Source organism: Notothenia coriiceps, unplaced genomic scaffold (genome assembly GCF_000735185.1).
Source record: "Notothenia coriiceps isolate Sejong01 unplaced genomic scaffold, NC01 NC01_scaffold00037250, whole genome shotgun sequence".
Classification (NCBI taxonomy): Eukaryota; Metazoa; Chordata; class Actinopteri; order Perciformes; family Nototheniidae; genus Notothenia; species Notothenia coriiceps.
Genome location: NW_011369951.1, coordinates 13,483,331 through 13,511,249, shown reverse-complemented (window position 1 = coordinate 13,511,249; position 27,919 = coordinate 13,483,331). Strand labels below are relative to the sequence as shown.

The 27,919-nt window shown below is 42.4% G+C and overlaps 1 protein-coding gene across 1 annotated transcript; it reads left to right on the top strand.

The window, feature by feature from the left end:
- Positions 1-316: 316 nt before the first annotated feature.
- abcb10 (ATP-binding cassette, sub-family B (MDR/TAP), member 10) lies at positions 317-11,399 on the top strand. The gene is made up of 12 exons (XM_010796749.1): positions 317-1,196; positions 2,091-2,297; positions 2,970-3,172; positions 4,918-5,052; positions 5,475-5,621; positions 6,277-6,412; positions 6,518-6,613; positions 7,191-7,400; positions 7,527-7,606; positions 8,299-8,479; positions 9,238-9,279; positions 11,290-11,399. Exons 1-12 carry the CDS (start codon positions 773-775, stop codon positions 11,397-11,399), a joined length of 1,971 nt encoding a protein of 656 aa, XP_010795051.1. The 5' UTR covers positions 317-772.
- The last annotated feature ends 16,520 nt before the right edge of the window (positions 11,400-27,919 follow it).

Here is a 27,919-nt window from a genome sequence, read left to right as displayed (position 1 = left end):
TAATGTAGCTACTTACACACTCGTACAACATGGAGTTAAACTGCTTCTAAATTATAGAAAAATAACCACCGAATATTTACTATAAACAAGTGTGTCTGTAGTTTTCCCTCTGGCATGATTGAATGCATGTTTTGCTGTATTTTTCTATTGTAAAAATGAGTGAGTAGGTGGAATTTGCTCAACCAAGTGAAAAAAAAAAAGAGAAGTTCCCTAAACACTATTCATTGGTGATCTGTGCTCGCTTGGTTGTGCCTGGGAAAGTTTGCTTGTATCGTCAGCCATTGAATTCAACCGTCGGTCGAGGAGGAGGAATTGTGAATACATGACAACCAAACCAGGGTCACCTTTCTGGTTCTTACCCATTTAGACTCTTTCTATGAAAACAAGCTGTATTTCTCAGAGTGGATGTGGTGCTAGTCGTTCTTCGGTAGCTTCTGTTTCCACTTGGCCCGCCTGTCAAGCTACATATTGAGCGACATATGAGAGTGACAGCAGGGTGTTGTTAGCTGCTCGGTGATAATAAGAGATAACCCGGGGCTGTCAGGCGCAGATAAAACACACAATAACGGTTAAAACTCGAGGATGTAGCGGGGAGAGGCGCTACAACTGATCACTATGGATACGGTTCGTTGACCTACCGACTTGGGGACTAACCATGCAAGTGGACTTACTCAACAACAGACACCTGGCCTCCATTTATCACTGATTTACTAACTAGGAAAATACTTGTCTTTATTTTTTTTGAGCTTGTATTAACAGTTAAACTCGGACGATGAGGCTTTTAAACCGCATGTCAAGGTGCTCTCATGGAGTATCCAAATTCAAGCTAACACAGCCGAGGATGTTGTGGCTGGATCACCGGCTAACTCTCTCAGCCGCCCCCCGGAGGAAGAGGCAGTTTACCGGGGTCAAGTCCTCAGCCCACCCGGCCTTCCCGCTCTGCTCCCCGGGGCTCTTCGTGTCCGTCCTGCCCTGCAGTCCCCTCAGAGGCCTCTCCATTCTCAGTCCACAAGCACGGACAGTCACAAACACACATGTTGCCTTTGCCAGCTCTTCGGCCGCCTCCACACCGACACCAGCCGGACAAGTGAAGACCCAGGCGGACACAGAGGGCGAACAGACCTCCACCACGGTCCCTCTGGAGGATGTGAAAAGGATTTTGAAACTAGCTCACCCGGAGAGATGGAAACTGGCAGGTCGGTATACACTGAGAATCCACTTATACTTACCTGTAAAACTAGCACTACCACACTGTAGAAATACTCATTTACAAGCAGTGCTGGAATGTCATAAAGTACATTTACTCAAGTACTGTACTTAATGTTAACAGTTTTAAAATGTTAACAATGGTTAAGAATAAGTGGAGAGTGTCTGCACATTTGGTTAAAACTAAACTTTTAGTATTTTACTAAAAAATCTATTCACTGTCGTCAGTCCAACACAGATTTTGGAGTTTACACAGTGAAACTCTTCAGTGTTTCCATTCTTGTATTTGTTATCTGGATGTGCCTCGCCTAAATATAGGAGGGAATGTGTGCAAGGCTACATTTTTTAAAACATCATTTTATCTGACCATGCAGGAGAAAGATTTGTTTTTAATCCGCACAGGAATAACTAAATATCTCTTCTTGTTCCACCTGGTTTTGTATACAAATATTGTTGTTGTTTTCATATTTTTAAGGAAATGTAAAAACCAAAGCAGTACAAGATCAAAGTATAACCATATGAGAAATATACACTTTGTTTTTTTGACACCCGAGGTACAGCAATATTAAACAAAAACAAAAATGGCAGTCACTTCAGAAAACCTGCTCTGACCTTAAGAAATAGGTTTTCCCAGATAAGAAATGTCTACATTGAGTCAAACTGTATTCATCACCTGGCACAGGCTGCTAGTCTCATCTATTAAAGTACTCCCAAGGTTGGAAAAACCCCTTCAAGTATCTTTCATCGGGTTTTACATGGTAACCTTTTTAAAACATGAAGATAAACCTTCCTATTATACATTGTAGCCCCTGGTTTTGCTTTCTACAATCATTTCTTTTAATTTCATTGATCTGTCATACTGTCTTTTCCTGTTCCCACCTCAGCTGCTCTTGGCTTCCTGACTGTATCCAGTGGAGTTACCATGTCAGCCCCATTCCTCCTGGGTAAAGTGATTGACACCATTTATACTGCTGGAGCAGACACAGAGACAATGACCGCCTCCCTCACATCATTATGTATCATGATGACGGGGGTGTTCCTCTGTGGAGGGGCTGCCAACGCTGCCAGAGTCTACCTCATGCAGACATCAGGTGAGAAAGAGAGCCAAATAATCTACAGAGACAAATGTTGACTCACAAGATCACTACAGGGTTCATCCAGCCAGCACTAAATTAAAACTCACTGATGTCCGCATCAATGAGCTGATGTCAGGAATAAGAAGAATATTTATGGTCCTCAAATGTGGAAATATGCCTTCTGCTTCAATGGTTGGTTGAACACATCATAGTGAATCAGAACACATACAATAAATAACACAACATGTACAGACGACAATAACATGGACATGGTTTCAATGTGAATGCTGTTTACAAATGTAGCAGCTATTGCATTTGGTATGAATGAATCTAATAAATGTGTATTTTGCTTCAGGGGCTATATAGTATAGTATAGGGTCTAAAACATCACAAACAATTTGTCAGGTCCTTGTGTCATCAGTTTTTATGAACATGTCCCAGTTCCTATAGTTGTTCTGGCAATGACAAATGCCACTTCACATGTTAAAAGAGCCTGTTGTTATTTTTTCACAAATGTTATTTAATATGTGCAACTATCCACATGTATTAAGCTGTGAGCAACACAATTATTATTTTGACTGAATGACTGCCTGGAGTATTAATGAATCAAGTGAAAGTGAGGTTTCTCTTTGCAACAGTCTCCTATCTTTATCTTCCTCACTAATGTCTATTGTCTTCTCTTTTCAGGCCAACAGATAGTTCGTAATCTCCGTGCCTCCCTCTTCTCCTCCATCCTCAGACAGGAAGTGGCTTTTTTTGACAGGAATAGGACCGGAGAGCTTATCAACCGCCTCTCTGCTGACACGGCCGTGGTGGGCCGCTCCATCACCGACAACCTGTCCGACGGGCTGAGAGCCGTCGCCCAGGCCGCTGCTGGAGTCAGTATGATGGTGAGTGTAACCCTCCGGGGGTCTGCTGTGGGCGGGCAGGACAGATTTGAATAAGGAAGGAATATGTTTCCTTTATGATACATTGATCGTTTGAAATAAATGTTTGAGATATTGTGTAACTAGAGGGTCTAAAAAACTTTAGTTGCAAGCACCAACTGTCTTTCTTGCTGTTGACCCTCTGAAGCCCAAGCCGTTTTAAAGTTCACCTATTGTGCCAAATCCACTTTTTCATGTCTCTTATAAAAAACCATGTGTCCTCTCTGTGTAAAGAGATTCTGAACGTTTCAGGAAAAAAGATTCTCTCACTTTTTGTCCTGATCCATTTATATAAAAACCTGTCTGAAAATGAGCTGATCAGAGTTTGGCCACTTTATGATGTCATAACGATGTTTTGGCTTGTGTAACCATTAGCCAATCAGCAACCAAGGTAACCCCCCCCCCACACACCTTATCACCTGAATCTCCTTCTAGCACCATTGTGTTCTTTTTAACCAGATATCTCTCAGAGGGGCGTGGGGAGTGGCTCCTTATTTTCATCTAAAGTAACAGACAGAGAATCAGCCCTTTTGAAACAGGGCTGAAACAGAGGGGATTATGGGTAATGCTGCAATGATCTGTTTGGTGTTTGGAGCCAAACACTTCAGAGACATGTTTTGTATATATCGGAGACCTACAATTATATTTATGAAAAACAGTATGATAGGAGACCTTTAAGGAGTTGGTGACACCTAAGGAAACATCACAATTATGGCTACAATTAGGAATAATTCAAATATGCCTTGAGTTGAGTATAATACAGTTATAATGCCATAAATATTACATTAAAAAACAACATAAAACAAAGGTTACATTTATTTAACAATACGTTTTGCTGAGGAGGGCACAATTAAATTATCTGATTAGTGTGAATGGTATATACAGTAGTTGTTTTTCAGTACAGGGACATAAGGGACTTCAAATGCATTTCTTTGGGGTTTTGACTGAAATCTGGACTTCTGGAATATGTGATGGCCATTTTTCACTATTCACTGACAGTTTATAGATATAACCATTCATTGAAACACAACCGGCAGACTAATCCATCATCAAAATAACCCTTAGTCTCAACTCTACTGCAGAGTAAGGTGTCTGAATGTAGAGTTATGTTGTTCAGTACAAAGAAATAGTTATAGTTATGTCTTTGGTTTCTTTTTCCATGTCTTCCTTTCTGTTCTGAGCTGTTGGGAAACATCTTTACAGATTTACTTATTTTCAAAGAAAAGGATACAGTCTATTGACTGACGGCCACACCCAGAGACACAAAGCATTGTGTAAAAGGTCACTTACCTGTAAACTCACAAAGTTCAACTGATGATATTTCCTGGGCTTTCATCTAAATGACGCTCATGTGACGACGTTCTGTCACCAGTTTCATTATCTCTTCTTTAACAGTGATGTGAGATTTGTTGTTCAACAGGTCCGTTACCTTCCTTCTATCTGTACTTTCCCGAACAGAAAACCATATAACAATGCAAGCTCACGACTACCAGTCAATCACAAGGAAGTAAAATGATTTGCTGGTATAACGAACGTTCAAGGAAATGAATGAAAGTATTTGCTGTAATTACTGATTAGGATAGTTTGGTGCAACATTTTCCTTCTGTCTTCCTCCTCTGCTTCCCTCCTCCCCTCCTCCCTCCCACTTCTGTCTTACCTTACCCGTCCGTTACAGTAACTTCTGTTTTTTCTTCTTTCTCCTCCTATAGTTTTATGTCTCTCCCAGTCTTGCAAGTTTCGTGTTGCTGATTGTTCCTCCTCTGGCTGGTCTTGCTGTGGTTTATGGCAGACACCTTCGCTCCATCTCCAAAAGCACACAGGACGCACTCGCACAAGCCACAGAGGTACAGTGCACAGAAACACAGCAGAGCACATTTCTTATTTCTTTCTTTGTATTTAATAGTTTCATAATGACATTTTTGGTGTTCGTTGTTGTCAGATGTTCTACAGCGCTAACAAATAAGACATTATTTGAGGATGTGGTAAATAAAAACAAGGAAGCTGTGACAAAATGTGATTGCAAATTTGTTGTGTCAATAAACCAAGTTCATCTACCTTTTGTATAAGTTCAGTGAAGTTCTATTCTGTAAACATGGCTTCATATTATTGGTTAGTGAAGCTATACTGTTTTTCTATTCTTGACTTTTATGTCCATCTGATTAATGTTGCACTGCCTGGGGCATCTTAATTAAATGTGCAGATTCTCTGAAACTGATCTGAGTTCGAACAGATCAAGTTGTAATAAATGTTTTGCCCGTGTGTGTAGTTGGCAGAGGAGCGTATCAGCAACATGCGGACAGTCAGGGCTTTTGGCAAAGAGCTGTCTGAGGTCAACACATACACAGAGAAGACAGACCAGGTCCTCAAGCTGGCCAGGAAGGAAGCTGTACTACGGGCTGGCTTCTTTGGAGTGGTAAGTGTGTGTGCATCTGTGTGTTTCCTGTCAGTGAAGCAAACCAAATCCACAGTTAGGATGTGAAATATTGCACAGGGGCTTCTGCTTTTTTGCACCTGTTTCGTCACGACACCACAGTACCTGACACTTATGTTAATGACAGATGTTAAACCACAAAGAAGCATTATCCAATCCTCCGTACACGGTCAGAGTGTCTGCTGTCGCACCGCCTGACTACAGAGCAGCTTCTTTCCTCATGCTGTGCAAATCATCCTCCGCACTCCACTACAAATCAAAATGTCCAATGAATGTAATAATCACTAAATCATCTAAACACTGAGAACAATAACCTACAGTATGATAAGCTAGGTACCAATTGTTGGCTTTTGTATTGGACAAGGTTTAGTTAGGCATCTCTAATAAACTGGCAATTCAATCTGATAAAGAAATAAGCTCTTTGTGAATGATATAATTCTACCTACATTTCCTGTTTCTCTAGTTCAGATGTTATCAGATACATACTAATCTCCAGGCTCAGTGAACTATAGTTCAACAGCAGTTTCCCTAATGGGCAGCAATCCGTTTAATCAGCGCTGTGTCAGGAAGTAGTAGTGATGCCAGATGTTGGAGTAATCAAATAACCAGAGGGTGTGCGTGTGCATGTGTGTTTCAGACCGGGCTCAGTGGGAACATCATGATCCTGTCAGTGCTCTACAAGGGAGGCCTGCTGATGGCCAGCCAGCACATGACTGTGGGGGAGCTGTCAGCCTTCCTCATGTACACCTTCTGGGTGGGCATCAGCATTGCAGGTAATACACACATACAGCATTAGCACTTGTTTATCCTCATCTGTAATGTTAACATCTGTGTGAAATGTGTGTGTGTGACGGCTTGTTCTTCTGCTTCATCTACAGGTCTGAGTTCCTTCTACTCTGAGCTGATGAAAGGATTCGGAGCAGGATCCAGACTGTGGGAGCTGCTGGACCGAAAACCAGAGTTTCCTCTTAATGGTTAGCGCGCACACACACACACACACACACACACACACACACACACACACACACACACACACACACACACACACACACACACACACACACACACACACACACACACACACGCACACGCACACGCACACAGACTGGAGGGTTTTGGTTTAGTTTGTTCCCACATTGCACACGTAGATGAATGACGAGCGTTAGAATTGTAGTTTAAACATTGTGCAGAAGAAGTAAGAAGCAAAAGGACCTTAACATCAATAACCATCCTTTACCTTTTAGAAAGAAAAAACGAATTAGAAAGATTGTTTTGCAATTCAGTTTCAAGAAAAATAAATGTATAGAATAAAAAAGAAAATAGGTTATGATCCATATAGTGTGATAAATCTAACTAATGTCTATTTCCGTTGTTCTTTGAATCACGATAATATCTACATTTAGTTAAATATTAACATCAAATAATCTACTTTTCTTCCCGTTTGAATTGATTTATTTTCTCCTCATTTCCCCCTTTGTGTTGTATGCCTGTATTAAACCATTGGAGTAAGATACATATTGGTTCTCTCTTTGTGTCTGTGCTCCTCCTCAGAGGGTCTCATGCTCTCTGCAGACCAGCTGAAAGGGCGATTGGAGTTCTCTGAGGTCTCCTTTGCCTACCCGACCCGCACTGAGGCCCCTATCTTCCAGGACCTCAGCCTGCTGGTCCCCGCGGGCACCGTCATGGCCGTGGTGGGACCCAGCGGCTCGGGGAAATCCACCCTGGTGTCCCTGCTGCTCCGGCTGTACGACTGCAACTCTGGTGAGAATTATTGGTCTGTCTAATATGTAATCGGACGTCTTGAAAAATCTGTTGATGACAAACTTAAAGTACAAACCTCTGTCAGATAGATGTTTAAACTTTTATAAAATAACCCATTTTCTCCAGGTACTATAACAATCGATGGTCACGACATCAGAGACCTGAATCCCTATTGGCTCAGGAGTCACATTGGAACTGTCAGCCAGGTAATAAGCTAAACTTTAAAGGTATCAAATGTAACGTTTCTTCATTAAAAAGTCTAAAAATGACTAAACTAAAATGTTATATATTTATTAGAGCAGCGAACTTACATTATCCTAAATGTCTACAACAATTTCCAAACTTAGATAATTTTTGTAATGCTCGTATTGTATCCCTTTTGTGTATGGCAGCGTTGTGGTTGTCTGGTAGAAGCGGCCGTTGACTTTTTGTCCAGTTTTAAGTCATATTTTTGCAATACAGTTATTAGATCTGGGATTTAGCTAATTATGTGTTTACTTAATCAAATACTTTAGTCATCAAACTATCTAGATCTTAAAATATCAGAAAAGAAGGCTTTAGCTGGAGTCCAACCGGGTGAGAGAAACTGAGATATTTTCAATTTAATAACTTTATTTTTTTTTTTTTACCTGTTTTATTCACCAAATGTTTTAGAGAGGTGAAAGCAGCTCCCAGTAAATGATCCCACGCTACTTCATGACTTTACGAGCTTCCTCTTTTGTTATTGTTATGATTAAGAGTCCCCTATCAACAGGAAATCACTTATTGTGCATTTAACTAGCCAGTTCCTATACAACAGATCTGACAGCTCACGCATAATCTGAGCATAATGTGCATTTCTATTAACTTCAAGTCAATCAAATATTGAGTGAAGTTTGTCTCCCTGCTTGTCTCCCAGGAGCCCGTGCTGTTTTCCTACTCTATAAGAGATAATATAGCTTACGGTGCAGTGGATCCAGAAGCTGTGACCACAGAGGAAATCTACGGGGCAGCAAGAGCCGCCAACGCCTTCAACTTCATCCAGGATTTCCCCAACGGCTTCAACACTGTGGTGGGGGAGAAGGGGGTGCTGCTGTCAGGTGAGAAACAACACAGAGGTGTGATCACAACAACTACACAACTGAAGATGTTGAAAGCAGGCGGCTGGGTTAATGATACCAAAGATGACATACCACCTTCCCTAAAGAGGCAACCCGGCCTGGCTGCCATTGTACATACAATTGCAAATCAGTACATGTTCAGGTTATGGTAAGGGTTCTTTATTCCTTTTTTTCAAAGGGTTATTTCAATTCAATACTGCTTTATATTAACTGTAATTTAATTTGCAATATTTTTAGTTGTTTTACATTTTAGAAAGACTGGTCCATTTAATGTTTCCAAGTCTAAAAAGTATTTAGCAAGTTTTTTTAACCCCAAGTTAAAGGTGTCGTAGGTCATTTACTTCAGATACACTTTTTGTTATATTCCATGGACTGCTCTTAACATCCCGATAGCAATGAATATCTGAAGTGCTTTGACAATAAATACATTAAAAAATGTCATCTGCCTTCCATCTGTGCACAAACTTATCTCGTGCTCTCATTGGTCATGTGCGCGTTCGTGTGTGTTGGAGGAGGGGCTCTGTAAGGAAGTCTGAAGGAAGGGGCGATTTTTTTCGTCATCGTACTCGAGCTGGTTCTCCATTCTCACCTACCCTACTCAATCATTTTTTTGGTCATAAAAGTTGTTGTCTCAACTGAAACATGTTAGTCGAGTCTTTTTCGCATAATTGACACAGAGCACATAAACATCTACAGCCTTTGTGTGTGTTACAAGGTAACTTGTGTTTGTTTCTCAGGTGGTCAGAAGCAGAGGATAGCCATGCAGGGCTCCTGCTCAGGTGAGACAACAACATGGCTGTTTTACTGTAACACATCTGAAGAAGAGACACTACTACCGTCATCAACCATCACATGCACTTAACTTTCCTTACCTTTAACCCGGCCTGATGTTACCGTCAGTGCTCACGGACTGTAATCATCCACAAGGACCCGTGGTCTATTTTTAGATCTAAAACTATCTAAATGAGAATGCAGCAGAGTAAGGAAAATGTGTGTTGTTAATTTGAGTGGCGTCACCTTTTAAAATATCAAGTGGACCAGAACGCACCTTCCTTGTTGTGTGTGCATCCTACCATCTCTCCCATTTGTTTCTCTTTTTACGGATCTAAGTCCTGCTGTGGATGAGGCTACCAGGAGAAAGACCATAAACCAAAAATACTTTCCACTATCGTTTAACCTTGCATTAGTTTACCTTTTATATGATATGTTCCTGCCTTTAGAAACTGCTTTTTTATTTTACTTGTTACAAATACATCTTAGTTGTATAGTGAAGACAACCCTAAACGACCATCTTTCTTTAGTGCTTGGATGCTAGAATGGGTCCTGGTCCAGGAGCCGTTGGGAGCTCTGATGACAGGTAGATCTATCTCCTGTTCAATTGTTTCATTTTCAGATTAAAGTTACAATCCAGGGTGCCGCGGGGGTCTTAAAAAAGTATTACCAGTTGCAAATCCAATTGCGAAAATGAAGGTTATTAAAAAGATTAAACGGCATTTTCAAAGGTNACCCACGCTCACACACACACACACACACACACACACACACACACACACACACACACACACACACACACACACACACACACACACACACACACACACACACACCAGTGTGTGTGTGTGTGTGTGTGTGTGTGTGTGTGTGTGTGTGTGTGTGTGTGTGTGTGTGTGTGTGTGTGTGTGTGTGTGTGTGTGTGTGTGAGCGTGGGTGTGATTGTGTGTGATGTTGGGCCAGTCCTAATGAGCTCAGCCTTGCATTTAGCAGGGTGCCAGGTCTCGGCTAGCTGCTGCTTTGCTCGGCTCAAATGCACAAATTCACCAAACGACTCTTTGGGTTAAACCTCAGACCGGCACATTTCCACCGCTCTCCTTTCTTATGTCTGTGTTCCCAAACAGTGGGGAAAATGCTGTTCCTTCCATTGTTTTATATTTGTATCATTTTCATCTCTCCATCGCTTTATTCTGGAATGCTGGAGTCCTTGTGTAGTATTCATCCTCAATGAGAGAATCATGCATAGAAACAACGTCCATCCATGCACATTCTTAGATATTCATTACAACCAGGACATGATTTTTCCTCATAATAAACGCAGCCTAAGATTAATTCCAACATTATTTGTAGTTCTGTTGTTGATGTTTTTGATTTGATGGTTGTCAGCAGGAACAAAGAAAAATATTTTGCCGGATTTTCACGAGACTTTGTGAAAGGGTAATAATGAATCCATTCCACTTGGGATTATATCTGAATATTTTACTATTTTTCTTTTTGTATTTACTTGCACTATTTTTCCAGTTTTTCTGTTTGTATTGTGTTGCACTGTTGGTGGAGCCTGTGACCTAATATTTTCATCGTCATAACTACACTAGCTATGTACGTATGACTAATAAAAGCCTTGAACCTTGCCTTGAACGCCACATATTTTTTAAAACAGCCTCTGAAAGAGAGCCCTTCTTATTGTTGCCATATTGTCCCCTCCAAATGACCCTCATTAAAAGCTGTGTTCTATAACAAATGCCAGGTATTTTCACTTGTTGTTGTGATACCTTTAATGATGCTGTAGACAATGGGAATAGCGCCATCCATCATAGTATTGGATACGATGATTGATGTAGTCATCTCATTCAGAAATATACAATGATCATGGTCCTTTTACATCTCTATCTAAATAACAGAAGCACTTTTCCACCATTGACCAAATTGAGATATCTTGCATGCCACATTCCAGTTCGTACACCAGGCTCGGCCCTGCTGTGGTTGGGGGTGTGATGAAGGGGGCTGTCTCTCTAAAGGTCAGGTGTCAAGTCCCAGCTGCCCGAAGCCCAGCGAGGGTCTGCGGCTGGAACGAGTGGGTTTGGGCGATGGGACAGCCGAGGTGTCATTAGGACACAGTGGGCTCTAACATTAGACCTCATTACTGCTCTCTGATGGATCGGCCCAAATGACATCCTGGCAAAAAGCGCATCTGCCGACGAGGACAATAGCAACTGAAGATCTCTTTCACCATTTGTCCACCTGTGTGTTGTTCGAAATGCAGACATTTAAAGCCATTATAGAGTAAACAATGTGTTTATGGAGGAGCTTGAATAAGTATATCCACTTTCCCTGGCAAACATCATTATAAAGCATAATATCAAATTGTCTCTCTTTTTTCTTTTTTTTCACGGAAACATCATTTTCACCCCCCCTTCCCTTCGGTACAGTATGATGGTCTTTTATCTCTCTTTTACAGTAGGAAGACACACCGCTGACATTAAACATGCCACATGCAGGAGCTCCTCATGAATATTTCACTGTGAAATTAAGTGTGATGCCTCATTCTACTGCTAGCTTATAAATAAATGTATTTAAGCCATTGAAAACAGTGAGGACCGATTTGCTTCCTACTATAATTTGTTCCAAATTGGAGTTTCTTGTTTTGTCGTCTCACAAAATCTTAGAAATAAAACCTTGGATGCTATAGAGAGGGTATAGGATGTATTGCTAATCCCTGCAATATATTGTTGTGTACATAATCTTTCATTAAACTCAATAAATGTCATTTTACTGTAAATATAGAAAGCTCTTTTCAGTACCTTTACATGCCATAAATGCAGTTCTTTCTCATTCTTTCTCACATTGTGGTTCATCTGTTCATAAATACACATTTTAACACTTCCAAACACGCCTGCGGCATGCTGCAAACGCCCACATACATCCCAGATTTCATATATGGGCAGGAATAATTAGTTCTTCACATCTCCAATTGTGCTGCGGCTGAATATGTGTAATGTTCTCAGTGTGTGTTTGCGGTGCGCCCCGTAGCTTGGACATAATGGGTCCTTCCTATTCCCCTGCACTGACTTTTGCCTGTGTGTTATCCTACAGTTGGCGGCCTATTGTTCTGACCCCCAGTAAACAGCAGACTTAGAGGGATCAGGCCCTGCATCAGAGGCTCTGCAGGGCTGCAGGAGGTGCTGGTAGTTGAGGCATAAAGGACCGCGGTTAGACTGATGTTACAATGGGCCGGTAAAGGGCTGAAACCAGGCTTTTATTTAAACCAGGCTTTTTATTTCATATTCAAATTAACGGTGATACTGCAACTTCCGTGTCAGTCACATCATTGGGGACACAAAATACGTTTTCCAATGGACGTACAGTGGGAAAGAGACATCTGCAAATAACATGATCAACAGTATGAGCACTTAAATAGCCCTTATTTAAATCATTATGTCCTAAAAGTTGTGCAATTTGCTCTCTTCATTCATTAAAATGTACATTTGCTAGTTCATTAATCACAACTAGCCTAGTAGGCTATATCTTTTTATAACGTTGACTATTTGTTTATGTTAAGGAAATGTTGTCATTGGATTTATCTAGCATACTAAAAATGCAATATTGTTGAAGTTGTATTGAACCCATTGTCTTTGATTTAAAGAAAATAAATACATATCTCCAATCCACTCCCATAATATCAACAGTATGACTTTATTTCAATAGCAGCAGCTCTCATTTCTTACTGTTAAATATCAAGTAATACATTGAGAATAAGCGTTTTTTGGTACAGGGAGCTTCTTTTTCCTGCTCTAATACATTCAATCAAAAGTCTTCCCTTTTGAAGCCATCATTTTAAATGGAAAATTAATTGAAAGCAACATTCTACCTTCTTTCCTTTGCCCTCGTTTGTTGACAAATCCCTTACTGCCTGGCACAAAGGAAGCGCTCCCCCAACGCCTTCATGATGGACACTCTATTTTGAAGCTAATAAATAGTTTTTCCTCCCCTGGCTTCCCCAGTGGTGGTCGGTGCCACCAGCTTTTTTTGTATGCTTCACAGAGCAAACTGGACTGGGTCCATGAACAGTCATGCATGCAAGTGGAAGCAGACATGCTGGCTGTTCTCCATGTGGCGGAGTGTGGGCAAGTACTCCTGCATATCCTGGCTTTGCTTTAATGACCACTGAACAAACAAACTCCAACTGCCATATCGTCATACATACTCATGTGCAAACACTGACACTATCATGAAATCAACACTATGGAGGTCACAGTTGATAACAGCTTCTTACATCCACACTAATGGAGGACAGAAAAGAAACCGCCTTATTTTCTTTCATTTTTATTCAATCTGGGTCCATTTCCACCATGTCTATTAGGTATGATAACACTATACTCACCTGGTAATCAGCTGTGATATAGAAACATAAAACAATATTATGTAAATGTCTTAAATTAGCTCAACACTATTATGACTGATACTGCAGACTTGATGTATAAAACGTTGAAAAGAACTCCCAAAATGAAACCAATTCAAAGTTTCCCTTACATATTGTTTTATATTTGCAATCCTAGGTGAAGAAAACAACCAAAAAGAGATCCATGGTTATGGCTTCAGCATCACAAGAAGAAGAAAACAAGCTCAATGTGGCTGCACTCCACCAGTCACAATTAAATGTAATATATATTTATTTGCTGATCATAATATGGACAATAAGATGTTGTAACATGAAAAACTTAGGGATTACAATTTAGTAATTGGTAAACCTAAGAGTTCACATGGATCCAGGATTTATATTTAAATGTGACCAAGAAAGGAATGTGTATACTAGGTCAAGAAACAGCCTGCTCATGAAATTAGAAAATTAAACTGAAAATAGAATACATTCATTGCATTTCTGTAATCTTAAAATAATGGAAAGTTTACCCATTTTAGTAACTGATTCAACACAATAATTAATTAGCAATTTTTTTTCATTGACTTTGAACTAGATGGTGACATCACTGCAGGACCTCAGAGAGTTGAAATAATCTCGGCTCTCTATTGGCTTGAAACATGCAAACATCAAGTCATTGGCTGCGGGCCTCTGCAGATCCGGACCAACACTGGCCCCGGGCTTTCATTCATCGAGGCCACTAAATGACTGCAAGCTCATTGGTACAGCGTTCCAATCAGTGCGCCTCCTGTTGCCAATCCCATGTTAGTAAAGATATTATATTTTATGTAACCAGACCATATATTTTTATAGGCGGCGTCGTTAAAACAGAGCTTACATAAGGCCCTCCTCTGCTGGGCAGCTGATAAAGGTGGGACGTTTGCTAAACAGAAACAAAAAAAAACTTACACTGCTCCCCCCTCCACACACTTAACACCCCACACCCCCAGCTGACACTCACCGGCTGCACCACACATGCACCATGGGAACCTGTTACCATGGTTACAGCTGGCAACATCTCCACTAGGGCCCTGGCAACACACCACCCACCACCACCATCGCTAACGTCAGTTATTTCCCTCCTTCTCTCTATCTTTATCTCCCCTTTTCTTCCTTTTCTCTCTCTTTTTCTGCGGTTTACTTCAAAAGCCCCTCCCTCCCTCACCCTTCATCCTCCCTCCCTCACCCCCTCCTCCCTCTACTCCGTCTCTCTGAGGTGTTTTACTGTGGTGTAGATTTCGGGAGCTGTTTTCCCCTCAATCTCATTGGACTCATTAGTGTCCTTTACCGAGGCTCCGTCTGTGCTGACTGCGCACACACAGCCCGGTGTGTCTTTGTGTGTGTGTGTGTGTGTGTGTGTGTGTGTGTGTGTGTGTGTGTGTGTGTGTGTGTGTGTGTGTGTGTGTGTGTGTGTGTGTGTGTGTGTGGGGGTGTGTGTGTGTGTTTGAAAGTGCGTTTGTCTACCGGCGTGCAGGCGGGTGCGCTCCTCGTGCAGGGGCTCCAGCAGCCCATAATTACGGCAGCTTCAGGCTGATGCTGCCTATGTTTGATTACAGTGATCAAGGTCCAAGTTATGGAGACTAAAAGTGCCATCACCAAGTGTAAGCGTTTGTGAGTGTGTGTGTGTGTGTGTGTGTGTGTGTGTGTGTGTGTGTGTGCGTGTGTGCGTGTGTGCGTGTGTGCGTGCGTGCGTGCGTGTGTGTTTGGAGAAGCAGGGTGAGGCAAGAGACTTTTGTCAGGAGTTCGCATTAACTGAAGCAAACACAATTGCCAAGAGATAAATTGCTCTGTCGATAACAAGACGTGTCCAAATGCTTCTGTAGGTTTTCACTATCTGGCGGTGTTGCCCATCGTTCACACCTCATGTGGGTTTCATTTTCAGTTTGTCTGTGATTTGGTGTGTGCGTGCATAAGCAAGTGTGTGCCTTTCACAAGCCAAGCAGGGTAGAAAAACAGAACAAAGTAAAATATTTATGTCAGAGGTTCACATTAAGAGGAGCAAAGTAAAGCAGTGGGAAGAGAATTCCCCCTACGTGTGAATTATGAGCGTGTGAGAGCTGCTCCTGCTAACTTTAACTTTCATCAAGCCACATGTAACTCATCTCCTCCAGCTAAGTTGGGAACGAAGAGTTTGTTTTGGGACGATGAAGGTGTTTATATCAATTTCCAAGAGCAATCAGCGTTGGCAGAGAGACAAGCTGAGCCTGTTTAGTGAGTGTTATGTGTATGGGTAGACATTGATTGGCGGTCATTTATAAATGATGGTGCATAATGTAGTGCATCCTCTCCGATGGCAGTAACTGACTCAATAAAACATGAGGCCTTCAGTCAGGGGATGAAATATTAACAGGAGGCAGAAAAGGATATAGGAACAGCTTGTCTCAGGGGATTGGCTAGGAAATAGTGTGCGTGTGCGTGTATGCTTGTGCCTACTTGTGTCTGTGAGCATTTGTAATACACTTGTCCAGACAGAAACCAAACACTGTTATATAATGTCAGACCAGATGGAAAAGTGATGGTAAGGGTTAAAAGTAAGTACGTAAGAGAGTGGATTAGCTAGCTAAAGTGTTGAATAAAGCACACACGCATAAAAAAGTAGGAAACATTTCAGTTGTAGTGGCTCTATGGAACATTCAGTGCTTTCATATGCAGTCAGACACTATAAATGTGACCGCTGTGTTCTGTTTTGGTGCAGTCGCTCACACTGAATGAGTCTCGGGCAGCTGGATTGAGATGATGCATCTTCCTCCCGCTATCTTGTCACAGGCGCCTCCTAAACGGCTGCAGATAGCACAAATGGGAGACATCTCGGCTTGTTATCGCATCGCTACCTATTTCCTTTTGTTGCTGTGACAAAAACTTCTCATGCAGAGTTTTAAAAAACAGGAGGTTGAAATGCAAAGCGAGCGAACTCATTTTACCGCCATAGACGCGATGCTGCCTGCTGGGCTGGTGAATGGAGAGAAGAGGCTGGAGAATGGTTTCTGTTCAGGGAGCTTTAGTACATTCCACTGCTTGTCAGACCTGATACCTCTCTGCCTCTAATAGGGGCACAGGAGAGGACAGGCAGCATCTGCTGTCAAAACTAAATTATCTTCTGTCAACAAAGCAGGAGGACGAAGCAATGCCTCAGCCAGGCGCGTGTCACGCATGCACAGATACTTGTACGTTTTAGGGTGTGACCAGTAGTGACATGCAGAAAGGATAATGGATGGGGAGGCACTGGCTAGTATCATGATTTAAATCATATATACCCTATAGAGTTAGCTTAAATTCACCATTCAAATGTTAGGTTGCACATTTACGTTATTTGTTTGAAAGTACAATTTTGAGACTTTATTTAGGGATACATGTAATGTTTTCCATTTTTGCAGATACTTGAATTTGTTTGCTAGTGCTAGCTAAGGTGAAGGAGGTGTTTGGGTAATTTACGTGGGCCCACCACACACCTCAGTGAGGCCATGAACCTCTTTCATTGCGATTTTATGACGAGCCAGCCAGGCTATATATCTTTTATACATTATGCGAAATAAACTACACTATGGAAGGAAATCACATGTAATGAAGGGTTCTACAAACATCAAATTGGTATAGCACATATCACAAACATGACATTTTAACACGGGTCAGTTGAAAAAAACTTGATATTTCTTATATCATATTTGTTTTTTTATGTTAATAGTCATTTTCATCTGAGTATTACCACACGTCCCTGCAGTTTAGCCCTGAGCCTGTTTTTCAGGTCTCAGGCTCGAAAATGACATTCCCAGAACAAATGACCATATCTTCCCTTCTAAAAGGGTTAAATTAATAATATTTTTCCTCAAAGTAATGATAAACCTGTGAGTGGGATGTAAAGGAGTCAGAACAATATAGATGTTTTTTATTTTAAAGAAAATTCAGATTGAACATAGTAAAAAACTGTAAATTATAGTGTCCGTCCAAATATAATTTTTTACTTATAGTGAAAACTACCCTTGGATGATGGTAAGGTAGACTAAAAGCTTTAGGAATCCAAAGTACAACATATAATAAGTACCCTGTATCAAGATTGATGCAAAACAAGTGACATTTGACCTTTTTAGAGAGGTTTAGCCAAAAAAACTCCACCTCTGAGGTGATTTGGGTGGAAATGGGGGTTTTAACGTTTCTCTGGAACCCATTGGTCGATTTTGGTGATTGACATCTCTTTCCGACCGTTAGAGCCAATAGAATCGAAGGGGAATCTCCCCACTCACACACATGGTAAAAAAAAAAGGTGTGGGCTTCGCGTACACAGTTTTGCATGAGAGTGAAGCTGTCTCTAGCTCTGACATCTGGAAACCGAAAAGCAGGTTTATTGCTCATGGATGATCAGAAATCATTCAAAGGGACACAGACACATTGGATTAACCTATTGATTAACTTCAGCAGCGTTTTTATCGTTTTAATGCCATTGAAGACCACGTTTGACCAGACTACGACACAGGTGAGCCATGTTAGCATTTTTAGCTACCTAGCGCCACATGTTTTGATGTCTGTTTTTGTTTATAAAGTCGCAATTTCGTATAATTGAGTGATAATGAGGGTACCCTTCGATTCTGTGTCACCTCACGATGTGAAACGATGTGTTGGATGTGCAGCAAAGATAAATAATAAGGTTTTGTGAGTGAATTTTGGTGCATCTGTTAGCATTTTTCGCTCGTTGCTAATTCAGAGGCTCAGCGTTAGCATTGTGGGTTTTATTTTGAAAAAAATAAAATAATGATCAGTTAGATGAGTTTCTTCCCGTTACATGGATATAAAACATTCATAGTTTATTAAATGAACATGCCCTCAGACACTGTTTCCTGCAAGATGTTGCGGCAGTACCGGGGTCTCTCAGGCTTAACAGGCTAAATTATGTTATACAATGCACCTAATAAAAGTATGGCATTTTGAAACATGATGTGCAACAATTTTTACTGTAATTTGTGTGCATTTTGTTGTCAACTAAGATGATGTTATGGTTTATTTTTTCTTAGTATCAGGGCTCTCAAGTTTTGAACAGAGTTCAGAGTGAGATTTTGGCAGCGGTGTTTGGTACTCCAACTTCTGGCTCCCCTCAAAGTTCCCATGAAGCCCTCTGTACCACGAATGTCAACGNNNCAGCTCTGTCACTCCAAACTGCGAACAGGGCAAAGCAATTCCTGTGATATATGCAGTCGGTCTTATTTCTACATGCTCTATAATGTATGCCTATTAGCCGCACTTAACTTAACCATATACGTGTCTACACAAAAACACTAATAAACCAGGCCTTGCGACCATTTTAAACAACAAGCTATTGCAAACAGGGGCTGTCACCACACTTATTGACCCTTGACCGTATTTGCAAACCAACTAGGAGGCCAGAGGCCTCATGACTTTCCAAGTCAAATTAATATTAGAATCAGATCTCTTCTTATGCAAGCATGGTTATACACGCTGCTGTTACATCATAGAGTCACTCATGCCAAATCGCCATCCCACACTTTATTGACTTTGTTTGCTTATAAGTGTCTCAGAGTAGAGATGAATTCCCGCAAACTAGATCCACACACCGCATCCTACCAAACATTTTTCATATACTATTATCATCATTCAAATCCTAGAACTCCTATCAGTATTCTCTCTCATCCGTGTCCAATTAAAACCTTGAGTTGTGCGAGCCAATGATCCTTTGAAAGAAATTCCCTAATAGATAATCGCTGATTCGGATCGTGGGATGGTGAAGCACTGTCTCCCCTTTGACCCTTGATCTATCATGTTGACAATGTGTTCCAACTAAATTCTTTTACCAAAAATGAGATAATCCATCCCCAGTCCCTCATGTCACTGGTTAAAATGGGTATGACTATCAACGCGTGATGCTGTTGCTTTCTTCCTGGTGCAGCCCAAGCATGATTATTGCCGACATGGTGCCTTAGGGCTGTGCTCTGGTTCTCTTCACTATAGTTGTACAATGAGTAATCTCTTTGCGCGTACCAACGTCTTGAATTATCCTATGCTGCCTTCCCGTTTATGTTGGCCCTATTAAACATTTAAAACTCTGCGTGTAGCAACTATGCTGCTGCAGGTGGTGATCATCAAAAAGAGCGTCATTGGTTGCGTTGGTCAGAGTCAGGAGTTCAAAGGTGAGATTCTCTGTGCTAAATTACGGTCTTAACTCCTGAGATGGGACCTGTGAGGCGTATGGAATGGGGAAACCCTTACGGCTTGAGGAGCACAATCAACACCCGCTTTTAACTCAACCTGGGAATCACCACAATTCGCAGTCATGTTTGCCGTGAGCTGTGCCTCGTGCGGATTCGGCTCTTCTAAAATACAACACTGCTTTAATTGTCACGACAGCGTAATGGCTTTCCTATTGTATTAGTTCACTGCCCATGACCATATTGATCCCAGCAACTGTGGCACAAGCCATTGATGATTAGCAGGAAGTATGGGGACTCAACGATATGCCACTTCCGTGAAGGTCTCTCTTCCACCATTAGTAACCAACATGCTTGACGATCAATTATTTGTTACAATCTATTTCTGCGTATATCAGTGTATATCGATGTGTTGCCCCATGCTGCCCACCAAGTTTGAGGCCCCATTATGGGTGTATAATGGTCAAGGTCAAAGTGCCACGACCATGCATAACCATGCTGAAATTCCAATTTTGTCTGAACTGCGGTGTTTCTGTACGCCTCACACACTTATTTTGAAACTGGTCCTATTTATATTCTCTTGCTGCCCATCGCGCTCAAGTCAACCAGACCAATAAGCCACCAAAACTTGCACATGTTTCACGTATGTCACCTACAAAAGGTCATGGTAGTCGCCTCATCGCACAGCTTGCAGCTGGGGGACCGTGCAATCACACAGCAAACACACAAAACAATCTCAATTTGAATCCATGGAGCCACCCCCCGGTTATCATGACTGAGGGAGGTCTCAGTGTAGGATAGGCGGGGGGTTCTCGTCACTAACATCAGACTTGTGTTACCCACCACAAACCTTTCCAGCGGGATAGCGACGCTTCCCCTAAGAACTACCGGCTAGATGGTCAACCAACATGGGCTAGGGGCCTCTTCGTCGATTGATTCCAGCCGCGGACAGATAAACTCACTCTGGTCAGTCCCGTGACCAAGGCCCCTTGAAATGAACCCGGAATGTCCCTCCAGAAAACCGCAACTCAGGGCTCCCAGCAACAAACCCAAGGCACTGAACCCCCAGGTCGCTGCAGAAGCTGGCCCACTCGTTCCGAACACGGAGTGACATGATCCAACATGCCGAGACACATCTCTCCTCAACCCAGGCCTAAAATAAATACTGCAACAGGTAGCCACATGTTTACGGAACCCAGTGATGTCCCCGATGCCCATTGCGGCTTTTCTGAGGACCTCCTCGCAAACTGACAGGAACCACCATCTGATACACCGTCCCACCAATGTAAGCCTTTCCCACAGTGACCACCACTTTCTGACCAGCCAACCCCATGCCAGCTGCAAACCCCTGGTGGGGGGTACACATTTCTATCCTCGGTTGAGAGAAACCGCCTCAAAAAACGGACTGAGGGAGACATCCACTTTCGCTCCATCGCAACTCATGCGGGATTACCGACAGCAACAAGTCAGGGATAACCACAAATCTCTCGCACTGACCTCTTCCACCCTGCTCAGATTTCCTCCTGTGCACCGGCGCACAAGCCTGTGTCACAGAACAAGCCACAAACCTGCAGGAGAGCACTTGGTATTCTCCTCTGCCTAACAATCACAGTAGGTGAAGTATGACATTCAATGGTAGGCGGTGGACCCTCAGACCCACACAAGCTGCCAGCCAGGCCGTACCAAGGATAACATCCACACCACCAATCGGGGCATTTACAGGACGGACCCCGACGTGGCGACCCTCACCGCACCAGACCAGAGTTTAAGCACAACAGAATGCAGGAGAACAGGCAGGGGCCAAAATTCATTCCCCACTACCTCGCATACCGGACAAAATCCCCGTTTCCAGATTTGTCCGAAAACTCGGTAACACAAGAGCTCAGATATGTATTGAGTATAAGATGCAGTGTCTCTCAAATCAATGTTAGACCGGCAGCGAGTCGGGAGGTCAGGCTCATTGGCGATTGTGAGTCTCACTTGGATAATGACGGCCTAATCCTACGGTATACCAGGTTGTTCAGCAACGCCCCGGTTCTGATTTTCCGATACCGGGACTTGCACAGACCATCTGATTGACAGATCGCACAATCACGCGATACACCCGGTTCCAGTGAGTTCCTTCTAAATCTACCTGCACCACGGCGTTTTGACCCAGGGAAGGTGCGATTCGTTGATATTAAATGGCTCTGAGCCCTGGACCGAGGCAGAGGGCCAGGAGATGAGGCATCCCGTTTTCCCGCTCCTCAGAGCTAGCCCAGAGCTGGCGGAGTGATGGTACGACGGGCGGACTTCGCACAGACACAGCGCACCACCCGAGACTCAGGACAGAAGCTGAGTAACAACTAGGGAAAATGCCTCCACTTCTGCGCATATTGGGATCCTCCCTTTTGCGGGTTTACTCGTCGCCGTGACTTTCATCCCAGCACAAAGCGGAGACAGAGGCATCTTTGGAATGTTTAAGACCGGCGTAGCCTTAGCTTTGGGACAGTCAGCCTTCCGAGTGCCCCTCTCTCCCTGCAGAAATGACAGAATTACCGAATCACCCTGTGGCTGACCTCGTATCTCCTACGCTCACCCCAGTGCGATTAGCGTTCTCTTCCCATCTCCCTGTGCACAGATACATATCAGCTTCCATCCTTGGACGCCTGAAGTCGCCGACCGCCCCTGTGCGCTTAGCACATTGATCATCTGCCAGAGCAGCGCCTCTGCAGCAGTTTTCACCTTACGGCTCGCTGATGTAAACCAGCAAATGTGGCTGGGCACAGAATTTTTAAATTGGTCTCAACACCATCAACTCACATAACGCGACATAAGTATCCACTTTCAAGGAGTTACACCACCTACCGAAAGAGGTAACTAGGTCCCTGGCAAACTCAACATGTGTCTGCCTGTCAGACATCTCCCAGGACCGAAACCCCTGTAGATAAGCCTCAGGGACCAACTCGTAAGCCTTCAACACAGCAGTTTTAACCATCAGATACACTTTGCTGTCTGCCACCGTTAAAGCAGAATAAGCTTTACCTGTTAGCACACACTGCAGCAATAAGGTGCTATTAGCCTCTGACCATTCTCTGCTCTCAGCCACCCGCTCAAATAAGGAGAAAAATGTATCTGGATCCCGCTCATTGAGTTGAGGCACAACCCGCAGATTACCGGCAACGTCAAAAGGAGCAACTCCACCAGGGAAATTAGAGGCCTGACTTGCACCACCAACAGGAAAACCCAACCTCCGCTCCTCTAACTCAAGCCTCTTAATTTCCAGCTGCAACACCAACAGTCTCTCTCTCTGCTCAAAAGTTAGGTCCCTATCACGGCAGCCAGACATGTTGACACTGTCTCTGCCAGGATCAACACTATCTTTCCCCCCTTTGAAAACACCTTGCTCGAACTGATTTTCTCTAACAATCCCTCTTATGTTTTCCTTCATCCTTTTATCCCCAACATCCAAATGAAAATGTTCAGCAACACTGACCAGATGCTCACGTGAGAAACCCTGCAGTCGGCGAAGCGACCAGAAAACCGGCAACTCCACCTGCAGCCTCGGCGTGCTCCCGAGCTAATAGCTCTAACCACTTTCACACCGCACTAACAGCCCCCCCTACGACCTCCAAGGGAGACCGTACTATACCTAACAGGGACAGATACCACGGTAACTAATACTGATACTGTGTTAGTACTCGCTGCCATACAATCCCTGTGCATTAACACTGCAAAACACTCACCCCCGTAACGCTACTCCCAAACAATCAGCTGCACTCAATGACAACAGCAGCTGCGCGAAATCCGTCCCCACAATGGACATCCAGTTTGCACCATAGACTGTTTCCCAGGTCCAAAGCAACGAGCCCCCATCTGTTACAACCCGGCTCCTGGGCTGTAACAAAAAGCAGGGAGGCGAGACGAGGGTTGTAAATAAAGAAGCCGTTTATTTTAAATGTCACATAATGATCCAGCAGCACCAGCAACAGATCCCCGAAGCTGGCCCGGCGTGAATGCCCAGAGGAGTGAGACAGACGTAACCGGCTGGGCTCCTCTTGAAGGCTTCCGGCCAGGTGTAGCTCATCAACAGCTGCAGCTGGAACCTGCAATCAAACACAAACACACACACATCCAGACGGCACCCCACGTGGTGTGGAGGGGTCGTCACATCAGTTAGATGAGTTTCTTCCCGTTACTTGGATATAAAACATTCGTAGTTTATTAAATGAACATGCCCTCAGACACTGTTTCCTGCAAGATGTTGCGGCAGTGCCCCGGTACCGGGGTCTCTTGGGCTTAGCAGGTTAAATTAATAAGAAAATCACAACTTAATTCACATTTTTCTGTTGAATTATATCTATTTATTACTCCCAATAAAGCTTTATTCTCATAATATTATTTATATTTAATCTCCATGTTTCTCCTCTCAAATTTCACCAAATATTTAACCAGTGTAAGAAACGCTAAAATAACTATAATAAATAATAATAGTTGTTTTTCAGCAGGAAATATAAGAAATATAAGGAAGACATATTTCTGCTTTATTCCTATTTCACACAGGATAATAATCACATTATATCTGATCAATATAAACCAGTACGTGTGTTATAAGAGTGTCAAAATGCAAGATCTATTGGCATTAAAACACGTGATCTCGTGGATAATTCATAATTCAGGGGTTTTCTGGTGAAATATACAAGAAGCAGAGATACTTGTGATTTATTATTTTTACATTTAAATAAAGAGAAATGTTTGTTTTGGCAACCGTTGAATGGTCCGGTGGAAACGTCTCATTTTATTGACCTGCTGAATGTATAAGGAGATAAAGCTTTGGATACCAAGCTGCTTCGTATTCACACAAACAATAACAACTAATATTCACTCGTTCATCAAATCCTGCGGGTTCAGAGCGTCAGGAAATAAAGGTGTTTTATTGCATTTAAATAAAAACATGATGCCGGATAGAGAGTGTTCTTAAAGGTGCGGTACTTAACCCACTGGAGTCTAAGGGTATTTTCTTGATTTTTAGATGTTTTCTTAAATCACTTTTTAAATGTATTTCTTCTAACATGGCACCCCATGTGTTACATATCAAAAATGTTCATTCTCTGGTATTGCTATATATGCAAATTACTCTCCGTAGAGCACTGTGTGATGAGNCTTTACTGGCATTGATCCGGACCATTGACCTTGTATAAAATTCACAAGTGGACCTTTAACAAAAAAGTTTGAGTACCCCTGATCTATAGTATCAGCAGCAGTGGCGGTTCTAGACACGTTTTATTGGGGGGCCGTAATGGGTCCCATCATTAATGAAAGGGGCACATTTAATGCTGGATTAAGGAGATTTTAACATTTTAAGTTTAGTATAAAGTAAAAAAAAAAAAAAAAGAATTACCATTATTAGTGTTTGATTTAGTAACAGAGTTTCTGTCAATAACTTTGTTTAAAACTTTGTTTTAGTTGCTTTGGCCCATTACTGAAAAAGAAAACAGTGTTAATTTTGGCACAGGTTACAGCACAGTGACTTAGAATTTATATGAATTGCATTATCGGAGATATATTCTTTTGGAGGGGGCCCACAGGGGGTTCCGAGCTCCGTGTTAGAGGGGCACTGGCCCCTCTTGGCCCCCCCTAGAACCGCCCTTGATCGGCAGATTCAAAGACAATCAGTATCATCAATATCTAAAATTAGAATTCATTGACAAACACCTATTTCTTTGGAATTATTATCATGTTGAGCAATGTGACCACAATTCAAATATCCAGACGTCTATTCAAGGCGGTGTGACAAGCCTACTTCCTCAGCAGGAGGCGAATCTCTGGGACACTTTGCTCCCTCTAAATTACTTATTTTCAATGATACTGCACTTTGTCATCTGCCTTGTCAACGTTTGTCACCTTGGGTGTGTGGATTCTTGTGTGTGTATGTGCGCTGTGTCTAGACAGGAGAAGCCTAATCTATTTTCCATGTTCCCATTCGGTCCTGTTGGAGCCTTTGAATGGCAGATAAACAGAGTGGGGCTAAGGCTGAGGCTTCATCAAGAGGATTAATTCTGCAAACCTTATCTCCAGAGGAGCCTCTCTGCCTTTCTCCTTCCCTTCCCCATAGGCATGGAGGGCTCTCATCGCGCACTAAAGAGTTCACTCCTAGTTCACACTCTTTACAGTACAAACCGCTGCCTAAGCTTAAAATCACACAACACACATTGAGATTCGTGCGGGGTCTGGTGTTGACGGTGCGCTAAGATGTAGTCGCACTGCAGATGCAAAACAAAAAAAAACTAAATTTACAAGTTTATTTTGTGTCTTAGTGTCGGACGGCATGCAAACAGATTAATTATGAAAAAGATGGGAAATGGAGCAAAAATGTTGATGAGGTAAGACAAAAATCAAATATAAGTATTAAAATATGTCGTATCTGTTGACGTTGTCTTGTTTATGCTGGGACACCGCCAGAGAGTGTGCAATTGTCACAGTGCGTCTAAAAGCACTGCATTTGAATATGAAAGAAAGTTGAATATGAAATGTACATTGTCATCAATTTTCAAAGACTGACTCTCAGGAATATGTTGATAAAAATGAGGACAAAGATGAATCCAGTCAAATATATTGGCTTGTGTCAGTATAGTGTCAATTTCGGATAATTAATGCAATACATATTTCATTTTCATTATATATTCATAGACATTTGGGTGGCTTTTGCTTCACATGTTGGTGGTCCAACCCACAGCCCCTGCAGTCAACATGTTGAAGTGTCTTAGGCAAGATCCCAAAAATTGCTCTTTTTGGAATATTTACGGCATTGAAGTGTATGTCAGCTAAATGACATTTAATCTCATTTTATCTTATATATCATACAGTATTAGAATATTTCACTCAGAAATAGAAGAGTTTAACTGAGTAGGGCACTGAGTAGCCCCCAGGGCAGACCTAAAAGTTTCAGGAGGGATTACACATCCCATCAGGCCGAGGGATGTCTTTGAAACCCTCAGGGGAAGCTTAAAGATGTTGCTGGAAAGATGGATGTTTGTCTTATTCTGAAAACTGATACCTAGACCCGGATAGATACCATCATTTTCACATCCACCATAATCTATTGCAGTCCTCTCAACGTCAGTGATATCGGCAGCAGCAGCAGCAGCATTGTTTCTGTTGATTTCAACACCCAATAGTCATCATCATCTTTGACATCCTCCTTGTTTTCTGCCTCTTTAGTCTCCAGACTTTTAGGAGTTTTATATATTTTATATTACAGTCCGTTTCTTTTCCACATCTGTAATTTGTTATGTAAACTGGCATGCTGATTCATGATTTCTTGATTGATCCATTGAAAGAAATCAGTCCAAAAGAGATGTCACACTGCATTTCAACCCATAACATTTTCTGAACATGACAGGAAATGTCTTTGGAAAGGTTGTAGCAAAAGGTTTCAGGAGGGATTATGGCAAACAGGCGAATGGCAGTGGTCCATACTCAGTATTTCCTGAAACAGAAGTAAATCTCACCCCTTTCCCAAACTGGTTGACATTGGAAAGTTGAATACAAATTGAACATTGCCATGTCAATTGCAGCAAGAAGCAAATGTTTTTTTATAGAAATGAATGGACAGCAACACCTGGAATGACTTTTAGACCATCACGTGCAAAAAACTGACTGCACAAACGGTCACAATTTGCTAATGTTATTTAATGGCTGTGACTTATGAAGCTCAGTGCAAGTTCAACCAGAAAGACCGTCTTTACTCATTGATTTATTATTTCTATGTTACTACTCTCTCTCCTCTCAATAAGTGATCGGGGGCGTCACTCCCCAGTTTAACCAATCACTTCGCTCTATTCCCACAAGCCTATCATAGCGCTCTGCTAAACCTTTCAAATCTGCTCTCCCCCCTCTGACAGCTGTCATTTCAGGTGACTTGACGCAACCCTCCTCCACCCCTTTTCACCTCCTGTCCCTCTGAATCCAGGGTCAAGCTAAGCCGCTCCTTTTCAGACCGAACCCAACTACCCATTCACCAGCACCAGGGTCTAGACCCCGGGGGGTTTCATCGGATCGGTTCTCCCCTCCAGAATGATATTCCTGCACAACGGGGCC

Coding starts and splice junctions, on each gene's coding strand:
- abcb10 (XM_010796749.1), top strand. CDS start 773: ATGAGGCTTTTAAACCGCATGTCAAGGTGCTCTCATGGAGTATCCAAA. Junction 3,173..4,917: donor CTGCTGGAGTCAGTATGATG/GTGAGTGTAACC, acceptor CTCCTCCTATAG/TTTTATGTCTCTCCCAGTCT. Junction 5,622..6,276: donor GGGCTGGCTTCTTTGGAGTG/GTAAGTGTGTGT, acceptor TGTGTGTTTCAG/ACCGGGCTCAGTGGGAACAT.